General features: G+C 43.9%; 1 protein-coding gene across 2 annotated transcripts in view; it reads left to right on the forward strand.

The window, feature by feature from the left end:
• Positions 1 to 11,824, forward strand: part of DCAF5 (DDB1 and CUL4 associated factor 5) — a 116,156-nt gene that overhangs the window by 74,613 nt on the left and 29,719 nt on the right. For both annotated transcript variants that reach the window (XM_006025190.3, XM_025205964.1), the window contains one exon: positions 6,192 to 6,258. In XM_006025190.3, coding sequence (XP_006025252.1) covers positions 6,192 to 6,258 — 67 coding nt within the window. The remainder of the gene's footprint in view (positions 1 to 6,191; positions 6,259 to 11,824) is intronic.

Here is an 11,824-nt window from a genome sequence, read left to right on the forward strand (position 1 = left end):
AGGGGCAGGAGTTCTGGGGCTCCTTAGCCAACCAAGGGTGTGGGGGGTGCACCACACTCGACGGCAAAAATGGTGACCAGCACAGTGTTGGGACCATGAAATCCCGAGGCAGCCACCCCAGATTAAGTAGGTTCATAGCTATAATGGGATTCACACAACTATATAAACTGTTATGTAAAGGTTATAAATGGACATGGTCCTCCTCTGGCTTCTTGGGGCTAAAGAGGCTGTTTTAAATCCCATCTATCCACACTGCAGTTTGGGCCATGTTAATAAAAGAATCAGTCTTCAACAGCTTTAGCTCAACACAGGAGTACTGACGAATGTGAAAAAAGAAGAAGAAAAAAAAAAGCAGTTCTAAGTGGGTGTAAACTGGTCTTTTTCAGGGTGCCTAGATGGTCTTAGACCTTTGTGCAGCCTCAGGGCTGTTTTTTTCATACTCATCCCCTGGCACCACACTTTTAAGAGACCACTGCCTGCTGGCTTGGAAAAATGGACAAACTCTTAAATCCCAGCCATATGCTGTCATATGTAACAAACATATATAGTTTAAACTTTAAGGGGCAGTAAGAAGCACTAGCAAGCTAATTGTGCTATTGGATGCTCTCACTCATCTTTTTCCCCAGCGGGTAGTGTTTGCATTATTCTTAGGTCTTAAGAAATAACTCTAAATACATCAGGCAGATCCCATCTCCATGTAATCTTTATAGCCCAGAGATTCATTGTTCTGTATGAACAAAAGATGCCCATTAATGTGAATGGGAACTGATGTCTGGAAAATAGAGTCAATTTCGCAGATACAGGATTCGTAAAAACTGTTATCAATAAAATGGACTTCTGCTCTGCACAAATCGCTAGCCTCTTGTGCATGCCCCCCTATTCTGAGTGTATGTGGAGGGCCTCCTAATAACAATGACTTACTTGCCTGTGATTTCCCCATGGTCTGCACAGTCCCGCATCTCATTTTGACTTTTTAAAAAAGGTGGTCAACTGATCATTTAAATTTTTTAACTCTGTGTAGTCTTGTCCTTGGAAGGGATGCTCTTTAACTGATTGTCCCTTGTCTAGAGCTAAAGATTTAAAAAATGACCTCTGGTCTGAATTCAAAATAGTCGCTACCCATAGAGAAGCAGACAAATGTGGATTTTCACAAGATAAACCTTGACTGTCTTAATTTTCCTTAAATATTCCATAGTCCTAAAGCAGCAGAATCTAAAGAAATGTCGATTGTAAGATGCAGAAAGCTTTCAAAGGGATGGTTATAACTAAGGGAGAAAACATCATGAAGGTTGTGGTTTCCAGCGTGTGCTAATGCTACTATTATGGGACTGCAGCAGTAACAGATCAGATCTCCACTTACTTGTATTGCCTGTAATGACATCCATGGGGAGAGTGAAAGAAAAGGGGAAAAGCTGTAGTGGGATGAGTAGGGAGTATAAGTTTAGGAGCAGTTGCCAGGTTTCTGATGATTATTCATACTAAGCATTTTATTCATACTTGAAGCTCTGAGATTGAATCAGTGCATTTTTCAGCAGCAGATATTAACTATGCCTGCAAGTTTTCTTCCTTCTAAGGAAAACTTCTGAATCAGCAGCTTGTAGTCATCTGGAAGCCTTTTCCTGTCATCGCTAACAGCTAGTCATAGACTGAGGCTGACTTCCCTTTTAAAATATTTCATTATAAGCTAATTCTTTGCAAATGGTTTTTCTCCTAATCTGGTGTGTGTGAACACTCCGGATGCTAATATCTGAGGTACTGATCAAATATAAATGTAAAAATACAGGCTGTGAAGCAGGTGTTTTTAATACTGGTGGAGGCCTTCGTCACAGACATCTGAGCACATGAGCTCTGCCCTCAGTGTCTGGTCAGACCTAGGAATCGCACCTCATCCCTTTATCTTCGGAGCCACCATTTATCCCTTAATTGTCCCCAGCAAGCTCACATTATTTCATCCCTGCCTGCTCATGCTGATGATGATCATGGAGGTTACTCTACAAGTCTGCTAATAGAAGGTGCTATGCTAAGAATTAATTTTTTACATTCCCTCAGAACCAGAGAGCTAAAATTAAATGACACTAAGCTGCAGTAAGAATCTCTCACCCCCCTCCCCTTCTATAAATTAGCTTAGTATCTCTCTGACATGCATCAATATATAATCAGGACCCTGCATACTCCATGGCAACAGCTCTTTAGATTCAGCAGAACTATTGACTTATTCTAGGATGACATGCTCTTCATTCCAGTTCCCATCCCCCATATGTTGCAGGTAGCCCAGCTATGCTCTTTCCAGGTCTTGGCTCTTATATTTGGGTACAGATAGCACATATTTCAACTGGCTTTCCCCTCCAAATCTATCATGGAAAAGTGGGAGCAAGGACATGGCTTCATTCATTAGCTCATCTTGAAGCCTGGGTTGATGTAACGTTTTTCAAGCAGCCCAGCAAATGCAACTACATTTCTGGCTCTTCCCCAGGCTCTAGATCAGAACTGGGCTCCGGGTCCGGTCCCTGCCCCCTGCTGCATTGAATAGTGCAAGAAGCCTGTGCTGCAGTCTAATTAATGTACCACTATGAGAGAACCTGGGAGAGCCAGGAGGCAACCCAGAGCGGCCTTAGCAGGGCAGGGAGACGGAAAACAAAATGTTGGCTATGTTGGCTTGGCTGCAACAGAATGGTAATTCCCGTGGCAGAAATGGAGAATTCTGGTGGGGTATGGCATGTTTTCCCCCATTAGCCATGCTTTGATCAAGATGAATAAGGAAACTCACATCTCTGATTTGTTCAGCCAGGCTATAGACACTGTAGATAGTCTTTTGATGACTGTCTTCTCTACTGTAAGGCCAGACACGGATCTCTGTCTGTAAAAGGAGATTCAGAGGGGAGCGTTGTTCTGTAACAAGGTATAAATACCAAGGCACAGTCAGCAGCTTTGGTATCTGTCTGGACAACTACATTTCAGCCACTGACTTGCATGTCAGTGGGTTAAAAGAAGTGTGTTAGCAATAAAAGTGACCGAGTAGTAGGATTGTTTAAAAACAGGAAACTCCTATAGTAACCCTCTCATCCAATTTTAGCTTATGAGGTGTCCATATAGCACTATTACTATATCAGTTAATTTACTCTGGATTTCTCTTCTGTAGTGAACTTTTTTTTAATGAAAAGTGGGTAAATGATCAGTTTTTCCCATCCTCCCCTTTACTGTAAGGCACTTTAGTGCATCCAGACAAGCTTGGATGTGTGGTATGTAGCACCGCAGACCCATCTGCAGCACCACACAAGTGTTCCCTGCACTGCTAATTTGCAGCATGAGGCATTGTTGGGTTTTTTTTTTTTTAATCCCAGGAGATCCCAGAGTCAGAAAACCCCATGCCTAAAAAAAGCAGGGTGGCGCATGTGGCCCCCAAGTAAGGCTCCTGAGGCCAGCACAGTTGATGGCCCCAGCTGCCCCTACCCCACCCAGGGCAACATGCTGTGCACCAGATCATGCATGGCATGGGTGTTCCCCAGAGACGCATAGCAGTGGCACACATGGTGCTGCTGCTGTTTGTCCCCAGGGAAACACAAGTTCCTGCTCCTGGGGACATGCCCTTAGTGTCAGGCCATGAGGTAGCAGAGGAGCCACTTTGCACTGAGCGAAGAGCTACCCTTAGAGGAAATCCACTAGAGGAGCAGGGGCACAACTAGCAATTTACCCCACTATTAGTTACTCCTTACTTTGAGATGTAACTTGCCCTGGAGAGGAATGACTTACCCTTTTGCTCCACTTTCACTTTAAAGTCTGTGCTTCAAAGAAAATTTGTTGGGTCTGAATCCTTTATTTTTCAGCTCCTTGGCCTGCAAATTACAACCAATTAGACTCCCTGGAATACAAACCTATTATGATTGCACGTACTCAAATGCAGCTTATACTGTCATGTTTCCTCGCAGCTTCGCCTTTTCATAGATTCTTAGATTGTAAGGGGCTGGAAGGGACCTTGCAAAATCATTGGGTCCAGCCCCCCTGCACTAGGCAGGAAAGACAGCTGGGGTCAGGTTTGTTATGGTCTGTTCAAGCCTTAATTCAAATGAGCAGTTTTCAAGAAGGTTTGCTCCTAAGCCAGAGTCTTTTATAAGGCTGCAGCCTGATGCATCATGAAGTTCCCTGGTGGGTTGTATGGGTGTGTTTTTTCTATTTAATATATAATTAATATATAACTACTAAAACTAATACCTTTTTGATGTATTCTTTTGTAGTACCTATGACCTTCAGAGCAAAAGGTGAGATACTAAACAGTTTTGGAAGAGAGACCAGGTTAGGGCATAACTGTTTGGAGCTTTTTTTGTTCTGTGGGAGAAATGCTATTAAAATGTTAAGCCATTCTTTAAGCCATTTTGAGGATATTTTTTCCCCACTTTTTTTTTTCCAACAAGGGCAGTCTTATACCCTGTAGCAAATTCCAATTCCAAATTCTGTGGTGGCAATGCCTTGTATAATTTAAAGAACAACAAAACAGTCCATGTATCCTTTGCTTATACAACAAATACTTTATGTAGAACTGCTTTGTTTTTGGATTTGGGAGGCTGCCTGCATGAACCCTGACTTGTGTAGATCTGGCAAAGCAGCTCAGCCTGCTGTGGGTTAAACATTTATAAACTGTCAAATGAGAAGGAAGCACTTATATTTCTGGCACTAGTAGGTCATTTTGGCAGTGGTAAGCTGCCTGAGTGCCTCAGTGTGTTAGCTTGTAGAAATGACTCGTTGGAGGGCTTGGCGACGAAAGGAAGGGTCTCAGCAGTACAGAGCCAGTGCATACACGTTTTGTTAATTGGTGTTGAAGCAATGCAGGCAGCAAACGGTCAGAACTAAATTCATAGGTGCTTACTCATACCCATATAGCCTTAAAAAATGATATAGCAAGAAGAAAAGAATGGTTGGCTTGAGGGTATTGGTAAGGAAATTCCAGAAGTCTGGTGTTGTGTTGCTGCTCCTATGTACACAGCCTGTAAAAGAAAAGTAATAAATGTTGTTAACAGTTAGGAGGATATGTGCTCCTTCCCTTCTTCCCCTGTGCTAGTATGGCTTTTTTTCTCAAGCCTTTCTGAAGATCTCAGGAACTGTCCCTTCACAGTCCATTATCACTCTGTTGGATGAGTTTATGCATCCCTGGAGAATGTAGACCAGAAACTGGTAAAATGTGAGCCAGACAAGTAGAATTTATCTTTTTTGGGGTCAGGAAAAGTGCAGGCTTACTCCCATTTCTTTGCTCTTTACCCCTTTACCTTAAAGGGGAGAGAGTGATTTTTTGGGGGAAGCTAGTGATCAGGTTTACATTGACATGAATGAATACCTAAGTCAGCGGACCTCAGCAATGTGAGCTTAACCTCTGCATGGCGAGATCAGAATCTGCACTTGTGTCCTGTTTGTGTCCTCTTGTCCATACTTGAGGTTAAGAGAAGAGATTTAAAGATCAGGTTGTAGGAGAAGAGATGCTTGGCAGATGTTATAAGAGGTAATTTGTATTTTGTCACAACTGCAAGAAGGGAGCTGTTCTTCCTTTTCAGTATTCCCTTGTCATCTTTATGCTGTGCATTTTTAGTCTACGAAATAAAGACTACTTGAAGCAATCTGAAATACATTTTTGTACATGAAAGGAGCTGGTATACCCTTATAGGCAGCTGAGAAGAGGGGCCTTTTAATAATTTCCCCAGCAAAATTATAAACCAGAAAGTGTATTGTGTTAAATGTATTTGCTGCTGGCCCTGAAATTCAAGAGCAGACACCAGAATTTGATAGCTTTTCCTCTAGAAAATAATTAAATGATTCTTAGCAGCAATGATTGACTTGTGATTACGAGTGGTGCAGGTGGGGTGGGGTGCATCTAAAGCAGTTTTCCTTGGAAAGCCAGGAAGGGAGAAGAGGCTTAACATCTTGGGGGTTAGGAAACAGCTGGAGTTCAAAGATGGGTTTGGAGCTTCATCTACAGCAGAGACTGACATGTCTAGCAGACTAATCCTAAAACATGGGTGACAGACGCTGACTTTTAACTCCTGTTGTTTCACATCCTCAGTCCTAATATTCCTACCTGAAGAGGCAGCCAGCTCAGACCCCAAAATAAGTAAACTGAAAGGACTTAAAGGAGTGGAATAATCTCAGTCTTTAGGAAAAAGAACGTAAACAAGGCCACATTGTAATTTGCTTAATTTTTTTTTCAGTACATCCTCTCGGGCTCAGATGATTTCAACTTGTATATGTGGCGAATTCCTCCAGATCCAGAAGCAGGTGAGTTTGTGATTCCGGGGGGGGAGCTAGGATTTAAAAAAAAAAAAAAAAAAAAGGTGCCTCAAGACACCACACACAGGCATAACTAATATTATGAATTTGTGGAATATGACCTAGTAATCAGACTTCTGGCCTTAAAACTTCTTTAGCCAATCCCTTCCGTGTGTTGACTTGGGCATGCCAACTAGAACATGCCTGTAGAAAAATAGTGAATCTTGATTTAAAGACTTCAAATGTTAGATTATCTAAACTGTTCCAATGATTGATTACCCTCCCTCACTGTTTAAAATATGTTCCTTATTTATATCGCCTACAGTGGAGAATAATCTTTCAAGATCTCTTGCATTATATAGTGAAGCAATTGATAACTAATGTTTATAAGTACAAGGGTTTATTTTTGTTTCATATCTACGTGTAGAAGATTGGCTCAGTGAGTTGTGAAAGTTAACAGCTGTTGGGTGAATAGTTTATAAAAAGGCTTTGCAAACTGGAGAAAATGTGGTCTTTAATTTTTGCTTGGTTTTTAAATGTGACTTTACGTTGATTGCAGTATGGAACTCGTGAATGATGGCAACATCAATATCTTGATACTCCTTTCTCCATCTCAGGATTATATGCACATGTTCTCTCTTCTCCTTCATTTTTTATGATTTCCTTTTTTCCTGACTTTCCCTATAAAAGGGCACAGTCTTGAACCTGGGACAGAGCAGATGAAAATCTGTTACAAATGATAAGTACAGTTGGCAAAAACCATCATAAGGTGTTGTTGTCAACTTTTTGTTCTGACAGTTCTTACTGTTACTAGAGAATGGGTGTCAGTATGCTTACAACACTTTGGTTACAAAACTAATTGCTTAATGTTAAATGCTGTAAAGATCGGAAGCTTACAGCATAAGAACATGCAAATTTTAGTCTCTCATAACTTGGGCATTTTTTTCTTTTAACAGTTTAGCAGAGCTCATGGCGTGGCTGGTAAATAATGCTGACCTCAAATATACATCATACTATTTGCAGACCATATGCTGTTCCCTCAAGGAGTCCTATGTAACTGTTTTAAATGCTAATATGTTTTTGAATTCCAAGTCCATTTTTTGCATTCCTAGTTAAATATTTTCCAGAATAACTTTTCAAGACTTGCATTACTAGCAATAAACTTGGGGCCTTTTATGCAACTTACAGATCCATGAATATAGGTATTGGTTATGTCTCTTCCCTCGCCTCTCTTCCCCTACCTGAAGCATATGCTCTTCTCTGATGTAGTGAAAAGCACCAAACAGTTATTCTAACTCAGTAGATGCAGTTGGACCACAAAAATTTGAGAGAGAGAGAGAGAGAGAGAGAGAGTTAAAAAGAAAAAGAAAAAACAGTCATCTCCTACAGGAATTTTGAGATCTTTTTCTCCCCGTGCTATCTAATCTATTGTAATAAATCTTTTTACACTCAATTTCTGGCTTCTACCATGTGAGTGTAGTAAAAGTATGTGTGTCTGTGATCCAAAAATGTCCAAGAACTAAAATACTGTTCTCCTTAGTCATATTTTAGACAAAGGTAAGACCACAAACTGACTGACTGTGCGCTCTCCACCTTACCTGAGAAGATAGTGTCATATATACCTAAATTATAGCTCCCCTATATTAGGTTGGTGACTTTTGTAAATGGCATCTTCTGGAAATCCTGAAATTTCTACAGAAAGTTACAAGCTGTAAGGAGAACTTCACTTACTACTAAAACGTATCCACTTCCAGAGGGGACAATGGTAGCTGTTTAACAGCTGAAAACATCACTAGCCACCCAAGAGGGACAGTAAAGAATAAGTATTACAATTCTCTTTTGAAACGCATTTGACATATTGTGGGGGGGCAGTTACCTATGCTGCATTGTGTCAGGACACCAGAACATACTCAGCTGCATTTGCAAATAATTGTGATTTAGGGAGAACTTCCCAGCACACAGTAGGGTCATTCCAAACTCCACAGGAAAATCTCCAGTTACTTGTTCAGACTCATGCTGACATGTTTTTAAAATGACACCCAAACCCCAGGGTGTTGAGGGAGCTAGCAGGGGTTATTGCTGGGCCCTTGGCACGGCTTTACGAGTGCTCGTGGTGCTCGGGCCAAGTGCCAGATGATTGGAAGATAGCCAGTGTGGTCCCCATCTTTAAGAAAGGGAGGAGGGAGGACCTGGGCAACTATAGGCCTGTCAGTCTTACCTCAATCCTGGGGAAACTTTGAGAAGATCATCAAGGAGCACATCTGTGATGGGCCGGCATCGGGGATGATGCTCAGGGGCAACCAGCATGGTTTCATTAGGGGCAGGTCATGTCAGACCAACCTGATTGCCTTTTACGATCAGGTCACAAAAGCATTGGATGCAGGTGTTGCCGTGGATGTAGTCTTTCTGGACTTCAGCAAGGCCTTTGACACTGTCTCCCACCCCATCCTCATTAAAAAAAACTAGGCGACTGTGGCATCGATGCCTACACAGTCAGATGGATTGCTAACTGGCTGAAGGGTTGTACTCGGAGGGTGGTGGTAGACGGGTCATATCGACCTGGAGGGAAGTGGGCAGTGGAGTCCCCCAGGGCTCGGTCCTTGGGCCCGCACTGTTCAATTTCTTTATCAGCATTTTGGACGACAGGGTGTAAAGCAACCTGTTCAAATTTGCTGATGATACCAAAATTTGGGGTGAGGTGGGCATGCTAGTAGGGAGGGAAAGACTGCAGAAAGACCTGGATAGGCTGCAAGGGTGGGCTAACAAAAACAGGGTGCGCTTCAATACGGACAAGTGCAGGGTGCCACACTTGGGCAGTAGTAACTGGCAGCACACTTATAAGATGGGAAACTCCCTTCTTGAGAGCACGGAGGCAGAAAGGGATCTTGGAGTCATCACTGACTCCAAGATGAACATGGGCCGACAATGCGAGGTCACATTCGGCAGGGCTAACCGGACCTTATTGTGCATCCACAGGTGCATCTCAAGTAGGGCCAAGGAGGTGTGTTCAGCCTTCACAAGAGAAGGCTGAGGGGGGACCTTGTGACCATCTATAAACTCACTAGGGGGGACCAGAAGGGTTTGGGGGAGACCTTGTTTCTCCTAGCGCCCCCGGGATAACAAGGAATAATGGCCACAAGTTGTTGGAGAGTAGGTTCAGATTAGACATCCGTAGGAACTACTTCACAGTCAGGGCGGCTAGGATCTGGAACCAACTTCCAAGGGAAGTGGTGCTGGCTCCTACCTTGGGGGTCTTTAAGAAGCAGCTCGATGCCTACCTGACTGGGGTCACTTGAGCCCAGTTTCCCTGCTGCCCAGGCAGGGGGTCGGACCTGAAGATCTACAAGGTCCCTTCCGACCCTACTTCTATGATTCTATGATGACTGGGTTTTCAGTGCTTACTTTAAGGGGTCTTTTCTATTCTAGAAATAATTCTCTAGATCAGTGTTTCTCAACCCATGGATCACCACCCAAAAGTGGGTTACAAGAATATATGAACTGGTCACAAACTAACTTTAAAAATGGATCATGTTTTGCATACATTTTTCAAGAAATAGTTCCAGTCTGCAAGGGGCTGCTTGGGGCTGGGGGGAGTGGGAGGAATGCATTTAGGCAGGGGGGTGCCATGTGCATGTGTGCTCACACATGCGTGTAGTAGCCAGGCAGCGTGGAGGTAAATCTATGGGGTGGGAGGAGGGGCATAGACAATGTGTTGGGAGGGCAGGGGGGGGCCAAAGGTGATGTTGGGGAGGTATGAGTGGGCACATGTTGCTCAGATTTGTGTGCCCACAGCGGGCACAGGGCTGCAGCCTGGCCAGACCAGCACAGGCAGGAGCTGGCTCTGTGGCCCAGCAGGCAGGACCTGGTGCTGGAGAGCAGAGTGGGGTGGCAAGACTTGTTGCTGCTGCTATGGCTGGGACCCCCATGCCAGCTGCACCGCCACTAGCGTGAGGAGTAACAGGCAATGGGGAGAGGCTGCGCTGCTGTCACTGCCACCAGCTCGTTGCTCGCCAGGCTACAGCTCTACCCAGAGACGCCCCGAGCAGGGTGCAGGGCCTGGGGCAGATCAGCCCGTGTGGGGCCCTGCCCGAGATGTGGGGAAGCCAGCGGTCGATTCAGGGCGGAGGGGGGTGCCAAGCAGCCAGACGCACCTGATTTGGCACTGGATTCGGTGGAGGGTGGGGTGTCAAGTGGCTGGATGTGAAGCTGGTGGCAGCGCAGAGTCTCTTCAGCTGCTTTGTCCAACTCTGCAGGGGCCTCCAAAGTGCAGGGCCTGGGGCAGTTGCCCCAGTTCGCCCCCACTAGGGATGGCCCTGGTTCTACCTTGCCACCATGACCCAGCCATTGCCACTGCTTCTCTTAGGTCATGGCTCTACCCCAGAGAAGTGGGGTGGCGAGCAGTGTGAGCAAGACTGAGGGGCACCAGCAGGGCTGGGGGGTGGGGGGCTGTGGGTTGGGAGTGAAGGGCATCAGCAGGGCCAGGGGGGTTTTCTACTTTAAACTATTTACTGGGTCAGGACTGGCCATCAACATTTACAAATGGGTCTTGGTACAAAAATGGTTGAGAACAATTGCCCTCGATGTTATAAAACTTAAGAGCCTTTACTTTTACTCCCTCCCCCCCCCCCCCTTTTTTTGGGAGTTTTCTGTTTAATAAAAGGTGTGGTTGTGCAGCATTTTGAGTGCCAGGAACAAAACTTCCTTCACCTCTTCTTTCCTTAAAATGCTTCATCTTCAGTTTCCCTTCTCTCCTGCTTCCCTTTCCAAACATCCCCCTCCCCCCTGTCTCCATACCAGTTCCCAGTTACTCTTCAGAAATGATTCAGTGGCCTGGTGAGCTTACTAGCTAACTTCCTCTTTAAAACAATGGGTTTTTTAAAGGGCATGTGTAGATAGAGCTTCAGTTTGAAGTATCTGCAGATAGTTTTGTGGTGCTAGAACCACCATATATGTAACCCATGCTAGGGTGTTGCTTACAGTGAGGAAATCCAGTATCTCCACAAGCAGCAAGTGTATTTTGGTCTCAAAGAAGATGCAATTAAAACGAGACATAGGGTCCACCCAAAAGTGCTTCACAAATTGTTAGAAATGGGCTAGCTGCCAATGGATTTGGGATTTTTTTGGTTTTAAAAGCAACTTTAATTAAAAAACCCCAAGAAACCCCCACCTGTAATAAAAAAAAAAAAAAAAAAAATCTCAACTAATTCCAGCAGGGTCCAATATGTCTCCTGCAGCAATAAATAGACAAACCATTTTGCTAAACAGAACTTAAATTGCTCACCCACATCTCTGAATCATCCTCACAATTCAGAGCTTATTTTTGTTTCTCAACTACTGCTCCAAGGCACTGTTTCAGGAACAGGTATTTCATTATATTTGGTTGGGGAAGGCAGTCAGGTGATCAATAAGTTATTTAATTGAAATGGCAACTGTCAAACTTCTGAGCAGCTGAATAAATTAAAACAGCAAACTGCATTTCAAAATCTCCTTAATTCTGTCTGAGTGTAAGTACTGGCAGGAACGGGCCTGTCATTGTGGTCCAGTTACTAAACTAATTGCAGCAATTTTCAGCAGG

The sequence above is a fragment of the Alligator sinensis genome, unplaced genomic scaffold (genome assembly GCF_000455745.1).
Source record: "Alligator sinensis unplaced genomic scaffold, ASM45574v1 scaffold768_3, whole genome shotgun sequence".
Classification (NCBI taxonomy): Eukaryota; Metazoa; Chordata; order Crocodylia; family Alligatoridae; genus Alligator; species Alligator sinensis.